The sequence below is a fragment of the Echeneis naucrates genome, chromosome 5 (assembly GCF_900963305.1).
Source record: "Echeneis naucrates chromosome 5, fEcheNa1.1, whole genome shotgun sequence".
In the NCBI taxonomy this organism is placed as follows: Eukaryota; Metazoa; Chordata; class Actinopteri; order Carangiformes; family Echeneidae; genus Echeneis; species Echeneis naucrates.
Window position 1 is genome coordinate 5138034 of NC_042515.1, and position 25062 is coordinate 5163095.

The 25062-nt window shown below is 41.2% G+C and overlaps 2 protein-coding genes across 3 annotated transcripts in view; one reads left to right on the forward strand and one right to left on the reverse strand.

Annotated features, from left to right (window-relative positions):
• The window catches only part of alpl (alkaline phosphatase, biomineralization associated), an 11459-nt gene extending 7133 nt beyond the window's left edge, over positions 1-4326 (reverse strand). The window contains exons 1-3 of one of the 2 annotated variants that reach the window (XM_029502586.1): positions 4209-4326; positions 1770-1935; positions 1059-1178 (exon numbers count right to left, since the gene is read on the reverse strand). In XM_029502586.1, coding sequence (XP_029358446.1) covers positions 1059-1178; positions 1770-1890 — 241 coding nt within the window. In that variant the 5' untranslated portion in view covers positions 1891-1935; positions 4209-4326. Of the gene's footprint in view, positions 1-1058; positions 1179-1769; positions 1936-2307; positions 2331-4208 lie in introns of those variants that run through there. The other variant, XM_029502587.1, reaches the window with a different exon arrangement.
• A 7128-nt stretch (positions 4327-11454) lies between these two features.
• On the forward strand, positions 11455-23206 carry ece1 (endothelin converting enzyme 1). Its single transcript, XM_029502685.1, has 18 exons — positions 11455-11583; positions 13901-14039; positions 15644-15856; positions 15987-16111; positions 16230-16376; positions 16660-16725; positions 17044-17232; positions 17338-17480; positions 17646-17760; positions 19397-19507; positions 19607-19705; positions 19846-19923; positions 20053-20156; positions 20433-20543; positions 21343-21410; positions 21544-21734; positions 22305-22400; positions 23030-23206. Exons 1-18 carry the CDS (start codon positions 11455-11457, stop codon positions 23204-23206), a joined length of 2301 nt encoding a protein of 766 aa, XP_029358545.1.
• Positions 23207-25062: the final 1856 nt, after the last annotated feature.

Genomic DNA, 25062 nt, shown 5'->3' on the forward strand with positions numbered 1-25062 from the left:
GCGCCACATAAGAACAACTGGAGCGTCCTTTGTGATTTTACAAGCAGACTGGTGCTGTGAAGAAAAACATTTTCCTAGATGCAAATTACTTCCAAAACAGACACTCAAGATGGAACAGCAAAAGAAAAAAAATAAATAAATAAATAAATAAAATTTTTTGAGTTGCTGGGAAGTAAAAGATCTGCTGTAGTTTATATGAAACTTGGTGGACAAACTTTTTTCTTTGCTTATCTAAAATAAGGCAAAAGAACAGATTATTCTTCTCTGTTGACAGGAAGTGAAGATGGGTGAATGACGTCCGGTCATTCACCCATGTCTAAGTGGAATCAATGGAATCAAAAAATAATAATAAATTAAAAAAATAAATCACAGGAGAATATGAAAAACATTGTGTGCAGAATGAAAAATACATTTAATGAGGTCGTGCCTGATTACATTGCTGCTTGTTGTGCCTGTGTCCAAGCAGCAGCATGAGGATTTGATTATTTTCACACAATCATGCATTTTCACGACATAAAGTCAGGAAAAGTCTGGGAAACATTAAACAATCAGTCCAAGTCTGTTTGAAAAAAAAAAAAAAAAGTAGAAAAATGCTGCCTGTTTGACTGCACTGACATTGCCACGCATGCTGCAGTGTGGAAGAATGTTATGCCCTGCCTGCAGTCCAAACAGAGTGGAGGCCCGATGGAGGATAAAAGACCAATGAGCACCCCAGCAGCGCAGTGATCTGGTGGCAGCACTGCTGTTGTGTTTGCTGCTATTCATTGGAAAACATCTGAAAAATGTCATTTATGCTCTATTGGATTACTGGATCCTCAGTAACGTCACCTCCATCTCACCAAACTGGATTTGCTGTTATATATATTCATATATGGAAAAACGGCAGAGGGGTCAAGGCTCTGCACCAACAATTTGGGGTATTTAGCCATGAGATTACTAATAATCCCTCTGCAGCAAGGCTACCTTCCACTTTAAGTGGTTTTAAACAAAGGGGCTGGAGGAGGTTCATCAATTCTCGGCACACGTTAGGACAGAAAAACAACGATGTGTCGTCTTACCATCTCCCAGGAAGAGGATGAGATTGTTTGCTTTGTTTTTATTGAGATCTTGCAGCGTCAGAGCTTCACTCAGCGTCTGCTGGGCCCCCAAATTCCAAAAATTTGGATCCTTCTCCCTCTCTGTGCGTCATGACAAACAGCAGAGCGAGTGGTTAGCTTCGGACCGTCAGGGGATTTCAACAGATTCACTGGCTACGACAGCATTGAACGTAGTTCACATAAATCAGATTATTCTGGACTGGACAGTAAAACCACTTTGGCATGATGTAGTAACGGATTAATGTATTGACGGATCATTCGCGGACACTGCCGTGTGTGTAACCCACTCTGACAACAACATGTACTACAACTGAATAAAAAACCGCTTTGAACTTCCAGTAACAGCTGAGATTGAGTATTTTTGTGTTTTGGACCTGGTCACACTGGCTATTATGTTTTGTCACATCAGTTAGATAAATAAATAACTATGAAATGAATTGGAGTCAGATTGTCTAAAGGAAAAGGAAACAAACATTTCATTCAGTGAATAAGCTTTACTTGTCTGTTATTTAAAGACTTCCACAGGTTTACTGCTGTTATCTTTCTGAGAGGCCAACACAGGAATTCCTTTCAGATGGATGAACTCACTTCAGGATTTTTCTCTTTTCCTGACGTCAGACAGACGTCTGGGCTGTTGTCAGTGACAAATGTCCGAAAAGCAAAGCGGCCTACCTGGGAATTGTGGTTTCCCGAGGCTCCCGAAGATCAGACCGGAGCAAATGATGAGCAGGGTTGTCACCTTCATGTTGTTGTCTCTTTGTGGCTGACGTGCTGCTCTACACAGCCATAACATGCCACTTGGAGAAGCTGAAGAAGCCTGTGTGCAGTCACCTTACAGCTACAAAAGAAAAAGGCACAATACACCGGTGATTAAGTCTGTGTCATCCCATCACACACGACTTAATTTTTATTTACTCTGCTGTGATTTAACCAAGGACACTTCATTCAGCCAGATAACACACTTGTTGCTCATGCTGGAGGGGACAAAGGCAGCCCCCCCGGGGTGCTGGTTCATTGCTTAGTGTAGCCTCAACACAAGCTGCAGAGGGAAGCCGTGGTTTTACTCACTCCCTTCTCTCACACAGGCTTTCCAAATAAAGAAACCGGCAAAACAAGGCCGAGTGCAGAGGCAAAAAAAAAAAAAAAAAAAAAGAACAAGAGGGGCATATAACCAAAGGTCTGTTTTCAAATCTGAGAAATGGAGATGAACAGATTTTTTTTTTTTTTTTTTTTGACATTGCTGTTCTCACTTGTTGAAAGCAGATCTCTCAGCTCACCATCAGGCATCACAGCAGAAACAAAAGGAAACCCTGGCAAAGTTAAGCTGGAAAGCCTTGCTGGGAATGTAAGAAGCCACAACAGGGGGCCCGTATAGGTCCCGGTCAGTTAGGCTTTCTTCTGCGATTATCCACACCCTCCTCTTTTCTTCCCTGTGCTTAAAGTCAAGGTCATTTTAATGGGATTGTGCTCCATAACACTGAGAGGTTTAAGGGCCAGAACAAAGCCGATTAACGCCAAATGATTGATGGGACGCATCGACCCTTCCAGTGAGAAACTCAAACAGCCGTACTTTTATCACAAAAATCTTTGCAACCGTGCAACTTTCTCTTCTTTTTTTTGGCTGCGTATCAACAGGGTTGACTCTAATCATCTCTGCTGTCATGCACTCCGAACTGCAGGCTACAGCTTTTTCCGTTTTACAATTGACAGGAAACATACCGTTGAACTGCACATGATGAAACAGCTTACTTTTTAGCAAACTCCAAAGGCTTGCTCAGTGATTGCGCCAAGCTCCATCATGATTGATAAAGAATAAAAGGCAAGCCTGAAGCAATCACTACAAATTATCAGATCAAACCTCAACCACCAAAAGTGTAGTATGCCAGAGGGTCACTGTTTAAAGTGAAGTTCACACTCACATAAACATCCTACTTACGCCATGATGGCCTCAAATACGGCCGGGTCCACCCAGAGGCAGCGAACCAGCCAGCCTGCAGGTGAAAAAGCACAGCAGTGCCACCACGGCCATCAGCAGGAGGCCACACAGGAAGGTGGTGAGTATCACGTGAAGCCCCACTTCAGTCATGGTGTCACCGGGCATTCAGCTGCTCCAACGTGTCAACAAAACGCCGCTGTCATCAAATGGTCGCCAAAATTGCCCAGCATGAAATTATCCCATCGAGCTGAAGCCCCGAGGCGACTCACACACCTGCAGCTGCATGTGCTCCTCCAGCAGGTAGCTCCTCCAAAGCCTGGATTAGGCTTTTAATTACGCTGAGAAGTGGAGGGCTGACAGATAGAGGCTGACCTCCAAAATACTCTATCAAAAACCCCCACATTTATCTCTGCTTCGCTTCCACAAAAGTGGAGCAGATGAATCCTTTGTTGGGTTTCCAGACACAAAATATTGTTATCTCATCCCATCCTATTCGCCACCAAGGACACTTCACACAACTGTCTGCTTTTAAATAGGAAACTTGGTTTGCTTGTCACACAGTCTGTCTCACCCGGCGTCTGGAGTGCCTCTGGATGTTCATCAGCTTAAGTTAATCATGAGAAGAACTTGTTTGTGCAGTTAAAAGCAAAAAGCTCCTCAACTTTTTCGAGCCCCCCCCCCCCATTTATATCTGCAAAGGCCTCTACCGAATCATCATTATAAAACCAGGCACTTTTCTCACAACCCCTGAAATATTGAAGAGGTTGGGGGAGATAAAGGTTTGCAGGAAAAGCCCATGAAGCCATTAGAAATGTTTTTCCCCCAATATAAAACTGTCTAAAACACTTCCAAGGTTTTATTTTTTTTTTAAATCCAGCAAACATTACTCCTTACTAAATAACAACCAACACCAACGACCAACACATTAACACCTACAAGCTGGTGTCGGTGCAACAGATGAACAAAAAAAAAATATATTTCAAATCCTCATCGCATCTTTAGAGAGAAAATGGACAAACTCACACGAATGGATGCTGAGAGGAGAGATGCAAAAGCCAAAGATCAGCGGTTTGATTTCATATTGCAATCTCTCAAACCAACCTGTTATCTGTGTAAAAACACCCACCACCAAGAATTTAAAAAAACAAAACAAAAAAAAAAAAAGTTTCACTCACTGCAAGCTGGTTCTCCGGACACAAATCTACATCCAAATGAGCGGACAGTCCATTCAGCCGGTCTTCATTAAATGTGGAGCGCAGCTCTCTCAGCCCCCTTTTTATGAGGCCACACTTGTTCGGCGCTGGAGGTCTGAGAATAGCGGTCTGTGTCCCACCAGGAAAAAAAAAAAAAAAAAAAAAAAAACCTTAGAAATAATGTTGCAGTGCTGCTGGGGGAGGAAATGGACCGAGAGCGCCGCCTGTCTGACGACCGAGGAACTGCCTCCAAGGACGGAGCAGCTTCATGCTCTGACTGCTGATGATGGAGGGGAGTGGTGGTCAGCGCTATGGAGGTCGCAGGTTCGATTCCCAGGAATGCTGCGTGGGTTTCCTTCCACCGTCCAATGACTCCAAAGTGTCCGTAGGTCTGAGTGTGAGTGTGTGAGGTTGTTGGTCTCTGTCTGTCTCTGTGTGGGCCCCTCGCCCAATGTCAGCTGGGATTGGCTCCTGCACCCCCCGTGACCCGGAAACAGATGAGTGGTAGAAGATGAATGAATGAATGAATGAATGAATGAATGAATGAATGAATGAATGAATGGCTGTCGTGCTGTTTGCTGTAACCTCCTTTGGATGTCACTGTAGACCTGCTGCTGTGAGCTGCAGGAACTGAAACAAGCTGGCAACCTCATACTACCTACCCCGTCACTTATCTGCCCCTGCTGGGGTATTACAAAGGAGCTGCATATGAAATGTTTTCCAGTCAATGGCCATTAAAACTCTAAAAACAAAGACCTTTACCAGCAAAAGGAAGAGAGAGGGAGTGGGGAGGAAACTTTTCTAACCAGTTTTATTATGATAAATGAAGCAGGCAGGGTAGGCTAATGTTAACTTGATTACAATCTTTAAATTGGTACTTGTTGAAACAAAAAAGTGTGTGTTAAAAAAATGAGGAAGGGCATTTTCGTAAGTGGGAGACGAAAATTGGCAAATGTTTGCGCAAGATTTTTTGCAACTTCAACCGTCAAGTAAATAAAATACACTCAAAAATAAAATCTATTCCTCCTTCAGGGTGACAGGACTTCCAAATAGATTAACTTCACATCATCACATAACCGCATCTTTTAGTTTTTTTAGAGAAATAATCACGTAAAGTGTGACGTAAACTTCCGGGCGGAAGCGACGCGGCGGAGCAGGTTTCGGGGAACTATCTTGAGCACGAGGCGGCGGGTCTTTGGCTGCTGTAGCCGAGGCGCTCTCTCTGTCGCCGGTCAGAAATCACACCGGAGCGGCGGAGGATCCTCAGACAGCAGGGTAAGACCCAGGCCTCCAACTTTAAATCACACATACACATGTCAAGGTAATAACAGAGAGAGAGAGAAAAAAAAAGAAGAAAAAGTTTGTTTTTCTTTTTCTGAGATCCGACACAACAATAACATGCGATCAGCTGCGCGCTGGAATTGATTATCTCTGGTTTGTGTCCGGTTGTTTCCATGAAGGTAAATGTTTCACCACGTTTATATTCCTCACATTACTGCAGTTTGTGTGTCACTGGCTTTTAATCAGTTTTGCATCAGTCCTTTTTTTTGGGGGGGGTAATATTTCGAAATGTCACACACATGTCTTACTTTGTGTAACTTTGTGGGACCTTTTGGTCTTTCTCACATTTTGCTCAGGGTGCAGCCCGTGAGGTGTCAGAGTTAATATCAGCTTATCATTTCACTCACTTTAATTGGATTTTGCAACATATTAGCCTTAATGCTGAATAGATGCAGCTCCTGGAACTCAAAGCATCTCAGCCGACATGACCCATCCACTCACATTCACTATCTAAATGTTAGAAGCTCATTTGTCTTATGGGGAGAGATGGTCAGCAGCTAAGCTGAAGACATCGTCAGCCAGCCATGTGTGAGTTTCATAAGAGGGGGATCTGTGCCAGATGTAAAGTTTCATCCCCTGGTTTGTTTTAGTGTCTCTCTCTAAAGGTTGGCAACACACGCACATCCAGAAAACACACAATAAACAACTGGTTTTAGTGTTCATCAGAAAAGAATGAGGAGGCAAAAAAGTGTTGCAAGCAACCAAATTTTCTTGATAGTTTTTTTTTTTTAAAGCTCCTTCCATGCAGGAAGCAGACAGTAAACATTGCATTGAAGCCACATTATGGATTTGCATCACTTTAAAATCAGCAAGGCAGAAATGTAATCTCATCGGACTCCTAATGGTTGCCCTGTTTTTTTAAATGTCTTTTTAATTTAATGCTCCATTTTGTGTTGTTCTAACTCATAAAGAAGTTAAAATGCTGCTAATTTGACCCGGTTGGCTGAACGCTGTCAAAACAGCAGGCACCAGGGAGCTTGTTGACTGTGCCGTAGTGCACACAGAGCAGTAATAACAACGGGGACGATTGATTGGTTTGATAACGTTACATGACCCAGAATTTGTTGCGCGCAGCGAGCTTGATTTACTCTGCAGTTACTCATTACCCAGGTGTGATCATGAGCGAGCTGCAGGGCACCATAACAACAGCAGGGACAGGTAATCGCCTGTATCTGTCTGTGCCTTGGATGAAAAAGTCATTGTGAGTGAGCTTCCATGTGCCACTCCTTCTAATCCTCACCTTAGGTTAAAAAAAAAAAAAAAGAAAGAAAAAACAAGCAGTAAAGTGGGAGCTGTTGAAATTAGATTTGGGAAACAAGAAAAAATCCAGTATAACCAAACATGTAGTCTCATACAGAGTAAAGCTTTGTTCACAGCCGTTGGGGCTGTTTAAAGATAACATTTTGCAGATACAGTGATGTTGACAGAGGTCCTGATACACATCTTAAAAAAGCCTTCATTTTAGTTTTTTTTGTTTTTTTCAAAAAGCACACATGAGTAAAATGCAAACCACAGGAGTTACAATTCTGGTAAAAGTCCCTCAGCTTAGTTTGACAATCCAGCTCTGGAGTGTGGAAAAGCTGATTGCCTGGCAAAGTAGCTTTTTTGTGTGTGTGTGTGTGTGTGTGTGTGTGTGCGCGTGTGTGTAACCATTTTACTTTATCAGGGTGTTTTCTCCAAAGGAAACATCTTTTCGCAGTGGAAAGAAAGAAAATTCCAGTGGTGTCTTGACGTCAGAGGTCAGGAGCTAAAGCCTGAGACAGTTTTGTCTTTATCTGTGTCCTTCAGGCAGAAGCACCCGCCTGAGCTGAAAAGATAAATTGAAAACTGCGGCTGCAATACTCAACTTCTACATGCTAAATGGACTCCTTGATCTGTTTGTACGCTGCCTGCATGTACATGTGGACGCACAGTCGACATAAGAAACACAAGCACATACTGTATGAACATGGCACTGGTTAAAAAGCTCACATATAAGCCCAGGAGTGACTGTGCATGGCAGCAGAATACAGCAATGTGTGCAGTCACACCGCTGCAGTGAGCGAGATAACGCTGAATAGTGCAAAACACTTTGCACCATGCTTGTTTAATCTTGATGAAGAGTGGTCATGTTTCCACATGGCACTGTGGTATTTCTGGAATGTTTTCCCAGCCTTATTCCTCTCCATGAAAAGGGTTAACTGATGCCTGAAGAGGAAGTTGTTTTGTTTTTTTTTTTTTCTTTGCACTATTAGTACAAGGAGGATGTGGTACAGAAATGAAAAGCAGAAGTTAGTTATCTGTAGAAATGTTTTTCCTGTCGCAGAGGTCAGTGAGTGTCTCTGCGGCTCAGATTTTCACTTGGATTGTTTTTGGTGTGCGGCTTTTAATTACTGATCCGCTGTCTGAAACCAAATTAGAACAAACATCTGTCCAACTAGCCTTATCTGTGGCTCAATGAGCTGCCGATCTTTTGGATGCAAAATGTGTTTTCTGCCTTCCTGCATAAATCGTCTGTCACCTTCCTTCCTTCCATGTGTTTTTTTTTTTCTTTTCAGATTGATTTATTTAATTTGATGTTCTTTATGCTATACATTTTAATGAATCGCTCTAAAATTCTTGTCCCTTCTTGTCATCTGAAGTAAACTGTCAAACACTGCATCCTGCAAATGCGTGCGGCAGCCAATCCCGAACACAAACATACTCCAGTTATTCTTGGAGAAATGCCCCAGCGTTACAAATAATCACCTGGTTTGAAGGATCAGTGACGAATTACTGACGCATGTTTGTGGTTTACAGCCTCGCTCACGGGCCGCGGCCTCACATCACTTCCAAGAATTGTGGGATGATGTCCCTTCATTCTGTCAGCGTTTCTGTGGGGACACATCTTCACACTATGTGGCAGACAATAGGAGATTCTCTCTGCGTTGTGCAGAACTGGCCTTCACCGCATGCTGTTAGCATGGGAACTGCAACATTTTGTGTTTCTAAATGACTCCCAGTTGGCCCTCGGTGGGACTTCCAGTAAGCCAGGCCACCAACAGGAAATGCTCCGTTGGGTTTACATAGATGAAGCAGAACTTCTACTCTACTACCAGTGCAGAAAGTTATGTGGTGTGATGACATCAGATTTCAGGTATTAAAAAGCAGTTGGAAGTTTTAGGATTATGCAGATCAGGCTGTTATGGTGGAGATCATGACTCACTGCAGTAGGCAGAAAAGGTCAAAGCACATTTCCAATGATGTTTGTCACCATGAACAGGAAAAGGAAAGGAATGTCATCAATAACGCTTCAGCTCAAGCCGCGCAGCAACACGTGCAAATACATCTGCTCCTCGACAATTTGATGGTGTTAAAAAGCACCCAATGTGGAAAAACATTAATCTCTGTCAGCTGTTTGTTGCTCTGCATTGTAGAGTTTTCTGAGGACAATGTAGTCCCGGCGAATGTCCCCTTATTGTTAGGTGGAGCCACTGAAATCCTCTCATGAATTCCCAAATAGCATCTGTGCAAATATCAAACATCAATACTCCCATTAGGACCTTTGCCCGTTTGTGTAGGTCATTTGTTACCATTTATGTGATTGAATGTGTCCTATAAACAATCGATGTCCCCTCCCCATCCCTGTCTGTCCCTGCAGCTGTCATCACTCCAGTCCGCCGCGTTTTCTCCCAACTGTCCTTCTATAAGCCGACAATGCAACTGGGTTTACCAAACTCTGAAACATTTGAATGATATAATTGATCATTTTTGGATGAAGACGTTTCCAGCAACAATCCCTTTCTCTCTTAGTTTGAAGGGTTGATTTTTATCTTGTCTGATAGGGAAATAAAGTGGAATAAACAGGAATCTGTGCCTTTGGCTTGCTGGAAACTCGAAGGAATGCCTGTGGTGGGAACACCATTTTCTCTGTGGCATGTTTATGTGAAACAAGTGGGGGATAAAATAAATCACCGATCTGCGACTGGACTGCTTGCTGGTTTTGTTTACAAAAAGCTCTGCTCTTGCTTCCAGGGGTAAACATTTATATTCAGAAACTGGTTTTTCTTATGTTCAGTGGATGTTGAAATGGGATGATGGAAGCCAGACCACAACAGTAAGTGTCCAGAAGGACAGAGACTGAGATCGTAGAACAAAGCCTTGTCTGCAGCTGCTTTTTTTTAGTGTCTCGCAACACATGTGCTGTATGCAGAAAATATTTCACTTGGATTGAATGTAGGCAGGATCCCATCCTTCCACAGTTACCTCTGCATTCGTGTGTTTTGTATCGAGCAGCCAGCCTGGAGAAGCTTAGCCAAGGTTGAACAAGTCAACATAGCTAAGTGTCAGCTGGAGGGTCTGTACTGAAGTTTGGAATTCAGTGAAATACAGATGTATCTCTAAGAATGAACTCGAGCTCACAGCTTGGTTCACCACCTCGTAATTCAAAGATATTTTGTAAATATGGCAAAGAAAAGCAGAAAATATTCACATTGGGGAAGCTAAATCCAGCAGCTGTGATATTTTCTACTTGAAATGTGGCTGCAAAAAATTTCAAACAAATGTTTTTCAGACCAAATTTTTTCCATCGACTTTCGTGAATCTACTGCCTCCTCTGAAAAAACTGTAAAGCTTGCTTCTCAAATCCTTTTACATTGTGAAGTGTTGCAGCCAACTTTTCCAAGTGTGCTTTCATGTTTATGGCCCGCGCCACGTTGTGTTCAAGCCACCATTTGGCCATCTAACAGCGGGAAAGCAACAACAAATGTGTGATGTGTCAGTGTGAGTGACTTTGATTAATCTTATCTTTCTGCCTGGCTGGCAGGTCTTGACTCTGAAGAGGTTCATGCTGGATTTAAACAGGACTGCATTGGAGCCACTGAAATGCTATAATGATATAAATAGGTGTGCATGGTTGCAATAAAATTTTACATTATGCTTACCATTTTTTAAATGTCTTGTCTTCAAGAATATATTAATATATATTCTGTACAACACTCGCATTAATCTGCTGTGAGGTGAGTGTTATATTATCTTATCTGAGCTTTCTGCCTGCATGGTAACACTTTACTCAGCATTTTTGAATTGCCCAGTTAAAAAAAAACATGCACAAATAACTGTCGGTGGCTGTTCTTACATTTAATGAGGAGTAAACTATTTAAAATGCAACGTTTGAATGTGTCAGTGGTCTTTTGGGTCAGGCAGTAAACAGGACAGGACACTTATGCCTATCAGGTAACGGTGACCATGCAGCCACCACAAGCATGTCGTGGGAGGAGGAGATAGTTGTTTTTTTTGTTGTTTTTCAGGCTCCTCCCACAAGTTTGTCATGTCCTATAGAAAAGTCCTTGGGTGTAAACTACAACTCCAAGGTTCACACCCTCCACATTAGGTAATGCATTCACATACACACACGGTCACACAATCACTTCCACACCCTCACAATCATTCAAGTTGCTCTAGTCAGTGCGTCTTCCTGTTTTTCACTAGTTCCGTCTGCTTTCATACCGAGTTAGCTCTGACTGGGCTGAGGAGGAAGTCCAGGAAAAAAAATTAACCAAAGGAAGAACCATAAACCGGCTGATGAGGAAGTGAGGACCCTCAAGGAGATTTTACAAGGTCTTTCAGGAGGTGGCTGTTGTTGGCGTTGTGATGTTTTCCTCCTGGGGCTATTTGCCACATGCCATGGGAGCTTTGAGGGGTGTTGAAAGGAGCAGAGACATCCTTTTAAAGGAGGACTGACACATTCTTTGTAAGCAAGCTCAGTGTATGAATGCAGGAGCTCCAACCAGATGAACCAGATTCCTCCTGATGGATTTGAGAGAGAAATTGTACCCTGAAGTGCCCGAGACTGCCGAGGAATAGATGTCACACACAGAAAAGTCTCTCACAAACACATGAGTGGGAGAGGAGAGGGCTTTGGAGGAGCATGGAAGCACTGAGAGAGTCTTTTCTGCTTTTGACTTTTCAGATGTCATCGTATAAAAGAGCCACACTGGATGAGGAAGACCTGGTGGACTCCACCGGGGAAGATATCTATCCATCATCACCCATGCAGGTAAACTCACCCTCACCCTGAAAATAAACATATAGGCAAGTCTCTCAGCACTGTAGCTTTACACAGCACACTTGAAAAATGTCAAGTATTTTATAAAAGGTTTATGCCAAAATCTAAAACAATACGCTCATGCTGCGTTTTCATGGTATGAAAAATTTGAACTGTTGCACATGGTCATAAATTTAGCTCAACTCATGTGGAAGAAATGTAAAAAATTTGAAAATCATTTTGCAGCACAGTGTTTGGAGTTAGTTTTCTCTGTTGAAGCACTGAATGTTGGGTTCTTTCTGCTGATGTGTCTCATACGATGTCCAGTCCTCTTTCTTCCTGCATGCCCTAAGACAATTTTTTTTTCTAATGAGGTTTGAATTTGAGGTCAAGCTGCTCAACAGATCTGTCATGCTGCTCTAAGAGGTTTGGCATGAAAGTTGCAGGTTCAAACTTAATGAGAACTGAATAACAGACAAATCCTAAAAAAAAACAAAAACAAAAAAAAAAAAAAACAGTTGAATGCTAATGAGTGCGTTCCACAATTTTAAAATAGCTAAAAAAAATCACATTGTTAATGCTCTTACTTTTTGTTGTTTATATATATATAGTTTAATTTTAAGAGGGACAGCAAGTCCGGCTCAAATTTCAACAAATTTCAATCAAATTTTGTCAGCTAATACACAACAAACAATTTTAGAAGTGCTGACAGTAAATAAATCCAACGTTCATTATGGGTTATCTTTTTGGGAGACTATAAGACTTTAAAAACTTTCTCAGCCAGTTTTATTCATTCAGAAATCCCCACTGAGCTGAAGGTCTCCTTAACAAGACAGATCTTTAATTGTGACGTGACAACTCAATCACACCACCTTAAATCCCTGGTATCTGTTGTGTGTATTAGAATACAGAGTGAAATATTTGCATATAAACTAAGAGTGTTATTTCCCTGAATGGATAAAGAGCATGTTGGAACTTATTCCTTTCAATAAACAGCATCTTATGTGCATACAGTGCTTCAAACTGCTGCATTTGCAATTTAGTAAACATTTTACTAAATTGCGAAAAAAAAATTACTGTTAAAAATAAAGTTTTAAATAAAGTAATGTCTCCATTGTGTTAGTTAAAGATGGATTTAACACAAGCGTTCTGTGAAAAGTCTTATCGACTCTCTGCGCCCTTTCTTCTACCACTGGACTTCAAAATAAAGAGGTCAGATCCTGCAGTTAACTCAATCGTCAGATATTTAGCATGACCTGAAACACACCTGAGGAGTTCACACGGAGCTCTTGAACTTAACACTTTGAAAGGATTCTGCTTTCATCAATTTTGCTGAATGTCTAAAGTAATAAAATGCGGTTTCAAAAGACTGTGATAAGCTGCAGATGGTAAGTGCTCGGGCCTGGCTGCGGGTTTCTCTCAATTACACTCAAAAACACAGTTTAGGTCCAAACCAACCAAACATGCTGAGCTCATGAGATTAAGAAGCCGCAGTGCCTTTTACTTTGGTCACATTTGATCTGACTAACTGTTGACCTCTCGTCTGAGCAAATAGCAGTAAATTGGATTCTTATATATTCACTTCGGAGGTAATTCAGGATATTTGTGAGGTCCAAAAACTGACATTTATTTTAAGGGGGAATACTAAAAAACTATTCAGTTACAACATAGCCTGAGAAAGATTTGTCAGAGGCCCTTGAACAACCTCCGTCAGAAATAAATTACCTTGGCAGCCTCCAATGAAGCATCATTCAGTGGTAGAAGTGAAAGCATTGGGCCACTGCACCACTCATATATATATAAAAAGATCACTAACCACAAAAACTGGACTTTCCTCCAACTTAGAAATTCTTGCATGTGGTTTTGCACTATTTATCTGCTAAATTCTGCACTGGCTGACTTCCCCGTCCCCTTAAGGTGAACCACAAAAACACGAGGTATGGTTCAACAGACTTATTGTTGACTGCGTTTCACATCTAGGTCAAAAGTCTTTACGAGTGCAAGTTAAAGTAGGAGCACAGAAACAATAGAAGAATGCTTAACCTTTTTCGTGTCGGATGGTTGAACGGGGTGTGACACAGGAGCCACTGTGATTTGAAACCAAACCTGTCATCAGATCCCTGAGAAGCTGTTTGACTGTATACAATAGTTTCCACACCGCATTGGTTCAGCGCAGTAACAATGTCAAGGGCTTCTGTTTACAAGTCATTTTATGTCTTTTAACCACACTAAATCTCTGCTCACTGGGTATATTCAACTTGGATTGGATTAAATTAAGCATTTAAAGGTTTATCTTTTTTTTTTTTTTCTGTTTGTTTCTGCCATGCAGGTGACTCTGTTGCAAGGCCGTGGTCAGTCCTGTTGTTCACACAAGACACAAAGAGAGAAGAGGGTGCTGTTTTTAATGTGTATTGTGTCTGTGGGCCTGTTTATATCACTCATCACAACTGCAGTCTTCTACAAACAGAGTGAGTACAAAGTTGTATTTAAACCAAAGTTGGACTTTGGCTAATGGGTGAATCCAGATTAAAAGTCAGTCTATGTCCTGTTCATTCGTAATCAAAGTTGTTTCCCCCCCACTAGATTGTTCAATTCAAAATATATGCAAAAAGGACAACAGATAAAATAACCTGGTCAAATTTTTTGGGAAATCAATTTAAATTTGATGCTTTAGATGGACAGCACAATGCGACAGAAAGACTGAAATCAGAAGGAAAGCAGTCTGTCTCTGTCCGAAGGTCAACAACATCTTTTGGCCTGCAAATTGCTGTTTGTTGACCTGGCTCAAATAAACCAGATACGATGTGCTGCTCCGTTATCTTCAGGGGTTACCTGTGCCCGGAGCCGAGCTCGTTATTCTCCTCCTGTGTCTCGTCTTAGTGCAAAGAAAAGCTGATGACTGCCACCACTGCCTATTTAATCTACTGATATGAGAACAATACTGATCTTCTCATCATCCCGTGAACACATTTTCCATAATGTCAAGCTCATCCTGCGATGGACATCACTGTTGCTTGGTTTTATACGGGAACAATGTAGCTGTTTGCTTTGAAAGCACCCAGAAATAACCAATTGTGTTTAGGGAGGTGTAATTATTTTTTTAGACCTTAGTCTTATTTAGCTATATGGAGAAGACCAAAAGGGGCCCTGTGAGCTGTAGAGTATAATACAGTATATGTGGTTCAGTTCTTTTAAACCAGCGCCACACCAAAAAACAACTTTGAATCCCTCCCTTGAGCTTGTTCATTATGGAAAAAGGGACTAGTGGATTTACCGTCACATCAAAGCGACATTTCATATCTGTGTTCGTTTCCTCAACTTTGCCATGGGAAACCTTAATGCCACTTCCTCCCATTCAGAGCTGAACATAAGATCACACTTTGAAATAATAAAAGGAACAAGGATGAATTGTCCTTGGGGGGCTAGCCTAATCATTGCTCGTAACTTTTTCTCCGTCATTGTCTGGTACCCTTATATGGGCAGAGGGTGAAAGTCTTAAAAAGTGACTTAAGTGTTGAAGATGGACCGTGCCCTGGAAATGCACTCATGCCCAGAAATGAGACTTGCACTTCTCAAAACACTCCAAACTTTTCTCAAGCTCTTCCTGTTCTTGGGAAAAAAGTGTGGTAGGAAGTTACATTTAGACACTAACACAAGCCAAAGAGCAGTGACATGTATTTACTCAGTTAAACCCCCATTTGTAAGACCTGAGGTCACCTCCTTAATTATTTAGATGGCGTCATTCAGACTCCTTCACCTTAACTTATTAATCAGTTACCATCCAACATTGCCTCCTGCAAAGATGAGATTAACTGTCACATTTCAGCTAATTATTTGCAAAGGATTTGTACATGGAGGAATATTCCCTCTGGTTTGCATTTCTTGGCTACGAACTCTTATAAGGTAATAATTTCCAGATGTTCTGAAAACCTGTGTGCATATTTTGGTGTCCTACGAAGACATATTTTCAGATTACACTCAGCAGAGCTGAGAGAGAAAGAAATTCCAACAAGAAGAGTTAAGGTGTCTATGAGTCTAACATGCTCTCTTTCTAAAATCTTTTCTTGTGCAGCCCATCCTGGCTTGTGCTTAACAGAGCCTTGCATTACTGTAGCCAGTGCAGTAATAGGAGCCCTGGACCGATCTGTTGACCCCTGCCATGATTTCTACAACTTTGCCTGCGGTGGCTGGGTGAAGAAAAACCCCCTCCCTGAGGGCAAGTCCCGCTGGGGGCCTTTCAGCAACCTCTGGGAGCACAACATGCTTGTGATGAAGCATTTGTTAGGTGAGGCTCCTCGTCTCAAATGTCTTCTCCCCAGAAGGAGATCTATTGTATCATTTTCTGGCTCCTATTCCTTTTCGCTGGTGAAGATATTTAATATTCATTTCATGTATCGGTATGTGTATTTGGGCAGAAAACAAAACGATGAAAGGTCTGAGTAAAGCCGAGGAAAAGGCCCAGAGATATTATCAGGCCTGCATGAATGAAGCCAAGATTGAAGAATTGGGAGCAAAGCCATTACAGGAGCTAATCACCCAGGTATGCTTATTTCCTAAAGTCACCAAACATCACAAACAATCATCATTTCAACTGAAATAATGAAATTTCCTGGCAGCCAGCAGCCTCTAAGCGTCTGTCTGAACTGTGTCTGTCTTAGATTGGGGGATGGGCCCTGACTGAAAACTGGGACAAGAACAACTTCCAGGAAGTTTTACGCATAGTATCAGCCAACTATCGCACCTCACCTTTCTTCACCGTGTTTGTCAACACTGACTCCAAAAACTCCAACAGTAACATCATTCAGGTGAGATGGTCTATTCTATGCAATGATATGTAATTCTCTTGAATCACACTGGTAGATTTTATCTTTATAGATTGTGACCCACTCTTGATGACAGTGGTCTTAGATACACGCTAGCAGTTTGACATGTGAGTTCATTCCTTTGTAGGGCGTCTTAAGGTCGAAATGTAGAGATATGATCTTTGTGGAGCTTCTGATTTTAGCCTGCATGCTGGAAACAACGGGAATGAAAACAAAAGGCTGTTTGTGAGTTTTGAAAGTCATAGGATATCTCTCTTTACCCCAGGTGGATCAGTCCAGCCTGGGACTGCCTTCACGGGATTACTACCTCAACAAAACAGCAAACGAAAAGGTACTGTGAAAAAAATGTTTATTGTTTTACACCGATTTGGATTTCACAGAAGTTCAGGTCAAATTATCAGAGCAAAGCTTGGAGGCAAAATAATAATAATAATAAATAATAATTTAGTTAGAGTTTGAGAAAATCCAAAGGCTTACTGCTTATTCTGAAGAAAGTCAAGCAATATAAAAAGAGAAATACTTCATCTTGGGGCAGAGGCCATTTGCATAGTTTAGGATTATTCTTCTAATCAAATTTTATTGTGCAAACAACAAAAATAAATGCAGCTGTTTCTTCATTTCCAACCACTCACTCCTCTGGACTTTGCAGTATCTGACAGCATACCTCAACTTCCTAATTGACCTGGGGGTTCTTCTTGGAGGCTCCAAGGAGACGTCTCAGAGGCTGATGGAGGAGATTGTGGACTTTGAAACCACACTGGCCAACATCACCGTACCTCAGGAGGAGAGAAGGGACGAGGAGCTTATCTATCATAAGATGGTGGCCAAGGATCTGACAGTGAGTAACTCCTGCCTTCTTGTTATCATCTTCATCACACCTGCTGCTCCTAAGGAAGTAGAAAGTTGAGTTCAACATGTCTTTTGGGGTTTTTTTTGTGTGTAGACTCTGGCTCCTGCGGTGGACTGGATGTCGTATCTGACAGAAGTGTTTGCTCCTGTGCCGATTAATGAGTCGGAGCCGGTGGTTGTTTATGCCAAAGAGTACCTCCAGAAAGTTTCTGACGTCATAGTTAAAACAAACAAAAGGTCAGCAACTCTGATTTTTGTTTTAGTTTTTCCATTTCGGTGCAAAATACGTGAGACAGATGAGCTAAATTACTGTACTGTTGACATCAGCTATAGAGGGACAGAACCGCCTACTCAAAGAAACAGTAGTGAGCAAAACAAACAATTCATTATTTTTCTTTGCAGCCTACTCAACAATTATATGATAATGAAGGTGGTGAGGAAGATGGTTTCTATTTTGGACCAAAGGTTCCAGGATGCTGAGCAGCGCTTCCTCGAGGTCATGTATGGAACCAAAAAGGTAAGAAGTGACACAGGCAGATTTAAGCTCTGTGACTATTAAACAAAAAAAGCTGGTTTCCTTAACAGGGATCAGAGGTTTGGAAAAGAAGCATGTTCAACACATCTAAATGACTACAACTTCTTGGCATCTATGCGGTCTAGAGATTGTCCTGCATGGTTTTGTCCATTGTCCCAATACAGAAAAGGAATAAGGAATTTTATTTGTGGTGTTCAAGACACTGAGATATTATATTCAAAATTTCAATAGCAACACGTCTTTCCAGGAAGCCGGACCTGGTTTTTCCAGATAATGCCCTGACCACAGTGTGAACAGTTTTCATTGGAACTGGTCCTAGTAGACAAGGGCATTGTTTCTGGACAGAGATCTCGCTGTTGACATTTTGTATAGTTTTTCACTGTGTTGAGCACCACAAATAAAATTCCATCAGCTCCATTGTATCAGGGCAGAGGCGGCAACTCTGTGAGACAGATGGCTTAAATTTGTCGTAAATCTAACCCAAAGAATCGAATCCCTTTACATGACAGGATATTAAATTTGACGGACTGACCCATTTAGGAGATCTGATGATGAAGATGCTTAGACATTATCATTATTCTGATGTGAGTTTCAAATGAATTGGACTTCACTTTTAGTTTGGCTGTGAGAGCTCCAGTGGCCACAGCTCTTATCTGAGCGAGATTCTGTTTCCTCTGCCTGGTTTTCCACTTTTGTCAAGCTGTAATAACATTTCTAAAACTTTCTGTGTGTCTCTTTGTGTGTCTGTTCAATGTGAGGGTGCAGCTGTGACTATTTTTGCTTCTATGCCAACGTGTGGAGGTAGATTTTACAACTTCACTTGCTGAGTACTCCTCATTTCCTTACTGTGACCTTGTTCAGTTTTATCTACATACACATGCAGCCACATTTATCCTCATCCTTCCGTTCATCTGATAATAACACAGGAACTCACTTTCTATCTCGCTCTCTCTCTCTTTTTTTACTTTAAGTCAGTGAATCAGCTGGTTGACTGTGAGATTTTCATTCTGAAGTTTATATTTAAAGTAATTTGGTTTAAGACAGATGGAGCCCCAGTTGTGTATTGGCTTGCACATATCATGTTAAATGAATGTATGGTAAGGATAAAATAGGACAGAATCACAGTCCAAAATGTATCTGTGCCTCGCCAGTGAACAAACATAACAGCAATTTGATCACCTAAGAATATAGACAAACACTTGATCACATGATTCTCTAATCTTGTTCGGTCTTTGAGGTGCAACACGGTGTCTAAGACTGGCACAACACGTGCTAGTTAAAATGCCTTTTAAAAGGCTCTTTTCCCCCTCTTGTCATCACGTCCTTTGTTGCTGTACTGGTGGCCGGCTGACATGCATGGCTTCAGTTTTAAGTGTAATTTAGCCTGCACTCAGTCAGAAACATGTAAAGACTGTCTTTACTCTGTCTCCACCTACACGTGGAGCCTCTCACTCGCTGTCATCCGGTTTAGTCATGTTAATTTTGGGTAAATAGGAAGTGACTAATTGAAGCAGACAATATAATGTAAAAAAAAAAAAAAAAACCTTCACATTTCCACTCTACCAATATGAAATAACATGAGGGTGTGTTCATGTCATGTGTTTATTCCACATTGCAGAGCTGCACTCCACGCTGGAAGCTGTGTGTCAGCGACACCGACAGCGCCCTGGGCTTTGCTCTTGGAGCCATGTTTGTCAAAGCCACCTTTGCCGAAGACAGCAAGGCCATTGTAAGAGTTTCAAAATCCTCTCTCCCTCACAATGGTTCCTCCTGTTGAGTCAGATGATGGGCCTCTGAATGACTTTCCTCTTTCTCCTTTGTGCTTCAGGCTGAAGATATGGTTGCAGAAATAAAATGGGCATTTGAGGACAGCCTTAAGTATGTGGGATGGATGGACTCAGAAACAAAAAAAGCTGCAAAAGAAAAGGTGGGAGTTTCCCTGTTGCCTCCTCAGGGAGACTGTAACATCTGAAATGAGTCAAGTGTTGAATTGAAGCGGCTGAGATATGCAGCACTGCCACCTGGTGTGAAAACGTGTCCGTTTTTTTTAAATGTCATGTTTCACAGGCAGATGCGATCTACAACATGGTCGGATATCCAGAGTTCATCATGAATGGCACAAAGCTGGACAAAGTGTTCAATGATGTAGGTGAACAAGAAACTGCACTGTCTCCTCGCCATTCTGCAGCTGTTATTTATTGCATGTGTAAGTTTCCATTAAAGCAACTGTCCTTTTTTTTTTTGTTTTGTTTTGTTGTTTGTTTTTTTTTTTAGTTTGAGGTGGTGTCTGAGCTCTACTTCCAAAATGTCATGCAGTACTACAACTTCTCAGCCAGAGTCACAGCAGACCAGCTGAGGAAAACTCCCAACAGATCCCAGTGAGTTATTCCCTTTAACCCCCCCTCCCCAGGGAGAAGGTTGCATGCTCTGATGGGAACACATTGCCATTTTACCGACTCAGCAGAATACTGCTCCCATCCACAAATGTTCCTAGGCAACCAACCTCCCTCCGCTGAACTGATCCTCGTCTCTAATTAGGCTGTGAGGCAGAAGGGGGGCCGAACAGTGTCCAAATGAATCTCAATCTGATCTGTAGTCAGCCTGAAACAGCAGAAGAGGCCCAATCAATATTCACGTGGCCCTTGTTTTTGCAGGTGGAGCATGACCCCGCCAACAGTGAATGCATATTACAACCCAACCAAGAATGAGATGGTTCTGCCTGCAGGAATCCTTCAGGCCCCGTTCTACAGCCGATCCTGGCCCAAGTAGGTCTTCCACAAATAGTACTGCAACACAATGAATAGATTTTATTTGAGGTGAATAGTCACCATAGTGCGATTGCTTTACATTACTGTTACAAGACTAGAGTGGATTCAACAGGGGAGGACAGGGCTCATTGTCCACTAAAACAGTTTTTTTCTTCTCTTTGTATTGGCCACAGAGATGTTCATTCCAAATATGTTTAAGGTTTTGAAGTGAAATGATCGAAATGCCATTTTGTTTGTCTCAGGAGTAGACATCCAATAATGTCACAATGATGAATAAGCTTCAAAAAGTAGTGGCACAACATGTCCAGGTTGTTGTCTCTGTCTGTCTGCCTGTCTGTCCCATTTTTGTAAACGTGACAGTAAGAGTGTGAGGGCTTTTCTTCAATTTCGGCACTCACTCGGACTCAAGGATAACAGATTTGGTTTTGGCTCTCTGAAGTAAAAGTTCAAGGATACATTGGTATCATGCTCTGGAATGCCCAGAAGGAACTTCATTACACCTTGTTCTCTATGCTCATTTGATTCGTTTTTGGAGGCCAAAGGTTACTAGTTCAGATAATTATGATACAAATAAGGTTAGGTCTAGGATAAGGTGATGTACTGACGAGGTTTCTATAGCTAAAGGGTAGAAAGTTACGCTTACTGTGACATCATAATGTTCTGCAAAAACACTTCTGGTCATTATTTAGCAAGTATCTCAGGAAGGAGAGATCATGACTGTGTTTCCTGCAGCTGGGCTGGTTGGCAGAGGCATACAACTGTGAGGTGGCACTTATGTTTTTGTTATGTTCTGCAGAGCCCTTAACTTTGGTGGGATAGGTGTCGTCATGGGACATGAGCTGACACATGCTTTTGATGACCAAGGTTGGTTGTTTTGTGGTTTTTTTTACATTTCAAAGGATTGCAATTTGTATGATCCTTCTATTACTGAACAATCTGAAGTACAGTTTGGCAGACAGCAGTTTTTTTTTTTTTTTTTTATGTTTTATTCAATCAGGGAGGGAATATGACAAGGATGGAAACCTGCGTCCCTGGTGGAAGAACTCTTCAGTAGAGGCCTTCAAGAAACAGACTGAATGTATGATATCGCAGTACGGAAATTACAGCATCAACAAGGAGCCTCTGAATGGAAGACACACTCTGGGAGAGAACATTGCTGACAACGGTGGACTCAAAGCTGCTTATAAGGTATAATGTTAGATAGGAAGTAGAGTTCCTCTTGAATATTTTCTGAATGTGAAGAGAAGGATTCGAACATGACAATAATAGCTTTTTGTCACCAGTGTAATCAAACAGCTCGCTGCTGGGACAAGATAGCATTGAGATTATTATGGAAAGTACAGACTGTTGTTCCAGTGTTTCCTAATCATCAGTTTCAGATGGCATGCTTGGAAGGTCGTGAAACTATCGCACAGATCTCTGATTAATCTCCAGCATTCGGGTCGCACTCATTAATCTGTATTGGAAAAAGTAGGTTGTCTGGTTCACAGTGAAGCCTAGAAATGCAACAGGTGGTTATAAGTGGCCTCGACGGCCTCTGGTTACTTCTTCACATGCACACATTCTTTCCATGTAATGAAAGGTCATAGGCTATGAATTAGAAAAGCAAATAACATGGTACATGTTAACTTGACGGAAGACTGTAGAGGACATAAAAATCATCTTTTGTTCCTTTGGGCTGCATTACTTCATGCTTTTACACGTGCAGAGCAAAACAGTCATTGCATGTGTGTAACATGATCATTTGTTGGTTGGAAGGCTTATGAGAACTGGATCCAAAAGAACGGTGAGGAGGACACACTGCCGGCACTGGGAATGACCAACCATCAGCTGTTTTTCGTAGGATTTGCCCAGGTTTGTATCCTTCACAGTACCTTCTTTTTTCCCCGCATGAGCATTCTGTTGACATGTTGATGCTAACATGGAATATCTTGCTTGGTACAATTATTTTTAGTATGAAAAGCATGCAGACTTTGTGAAAACAAAAGCGCTAATTTACACAAAATTGCGGGTTTAATTACATTGAGAACTCAATTTCTTAATCTATATGCGCTGGATGCAAGTTTCCACTTCACACAAGCTGCACACTAGAATCTGATTGGCCCCAAACAAGCTGTGATGATACACAATCCTGCTCTTATGTTAAACTTGGGGTTTAAGGTATTAGTGTCAGAGTGGCACATGTCTGTGCTATCTTGCTCAACCATCACAGTTACGAACAAGAAGAAAAACAACTTTTTGACTTTAAAGGGAATTTAAGTTAAGTGTTATCAGATGGTATGGTTTAAATGAATCACCTCAAAAACACTTAAGGAGCTGTGATGGCGAGAGATTAAAAAAATCAATCAATAAAAAAAATCAATAAATGTAGTCTCTTAACTCTCTCTCTTCGATCGCCATAGAAACCACAAATAATATCAAAATACCTTGTAGAGAAACGATTACCTATTATGGAGTCAGTTTATCTGTTATTACTTTTGCAGGTATGGTGCTCAGTCAGGACACCTGAGAGCTCACACGAGGGCGTGATCACTGATCCTCACAGTCCATCACGATTCAGAGTCATCGGCACCATTTCCAACTCACATGAGTTCTCCAAGCACTTTGGCTGCAAAGCCGACGCTCCCATGAACCCGAAAAAAAAGTGTGAGCTTTGGTGATGCCTTGTTGCTTGGTGCTGTTTGTCAAATGGACACTGGGGAAAATGGCTAGAGACACTGGCAAAGTCTTTCTCAACTGGGATAACCACTGAAAGCCCTTGCACCTTACCACTTAACGCTTACCAGACTCCTTTTCAGGATAAAATGTGCCTGTTCTGTATGGAGGATAACCTTCAGTGCTTCTCCCCAACGACTCTTGGTTTAGCTCACAGCTTTCCCCAAACTCTGAACTTAGGTGTAGCTATAGTGCACTTTTAGAACACTGGACACTCAATAGATAGTTAGGAAAATTGGAGGAACCGCTCTCCAACGACTTGTTTATCACATAATGTGATCAACAAACCAGATGACATTGCATTGTCGTATAATTCACTGTGCTTAGATCTGCTTTAGTTTCATTTTACTGTGTTTTATTTATGGTAACAAATTTTTATGACGATGAAAGAAAGATGTGAAAGATTTTTTTATGTAATGGAAGATTAAGATCTGCATCCCATGTGGACAGCTTTAAAACTGCTTAGTAAGAATTGTAATATAAATATGTTTTGATACAACAACAACAATGGGACTGAAAAACTGCAATGTTTTAGTTTTTTTTTTGTTTTTTTTTTGGGGGGGGTACAATGTGGTCAAAGTTTTCTATACTGAGATATCAAGGTGATATTTGTGTTTAAATGCAAAATAACATTCTGCACCTGATATCAAGATGGATGTTCCCTACTCTTGGCATTTCATGTGTGTAAGATAAGCCCAATATAAACCAAAACCAGAATTAAATAATTTTAAAATTCACAGCAATTCATGAAACAGCTGTTTTTTTTTTATCCAGAAGATGATCATGTAGGCCAAGCCATGATGTGCCATACCTGTTTTTATGAATGAGAGTTAATCACAATGTTATTTTGTATAATAAAACCAAATTTAAAACATCTTTGTCCCATTTTTACTATTTGCTGAGGTGTTTGAAATCTGACACACATTGCACATAAAGATGTTGATGTTTATATGTTGATATATTAAACAGTTTCTCAGTTTATTACTTAGCCAACTATCAAACAAGCCTACACTATTTGTTCTCAAATACAGATCTATTTGTCTATTCCTTTCATTTAATCTGTTGAACACCTGTAAGTGTTAAATATGTTTGTGTGGAAAAGATGACATCATTATGATCCCACGCATACAAAATAATACGGCTCAATTTTTACAATTGTTATTGCGTGCTACAGGAATACATCAAAATCATTGATTTTGTACATGTGTTTCTTACATCAACATGCATATTGCTAGTTGCGATGTTTAGGAAAAGTGAATTGACAGAAATCCTGCATCTCTTAAACCGGGTCCTCACCTGAATATAAAGCGACCTTCCCTGCCTCATGCTTCTCTTCTGTTTCCAGGTTTGGAGCAAATCACTTTCAGTTCATTTTTGTCAAGCAAAAAAAAACACCAACCTCTCTAACTCAGGACATGACAGTCACTGGTGAATGTCTCTGACCTGTGGCTGTGAAACAGGCAGATCGACTGTAGATGGTGCTGTGGGTGCACAAGTCAAAGGTGTGTAGTTACCAGCTGGTGCAGAGTACAAGCCTGCAACGAAAGCTGCTGCTTTGCTCTGAATGTGAAGGCGTTTTGTCCGTTCACACATACATGCAAATAACAAGAAACATTTATGCTATTTAATATTTAGATTTTTTTTTTTTAATATAAGTGTATTATCAATAAGGAAAAACATTTCTTCAAAATTAATCCAGTGAAATTTGCATTTGAAGTGGACAGTAATAAAAAGAAAATACATAAATCACAATAATTTAATATTTCGGACTCATTATGAACGTGAACCATGCTCGGAATAT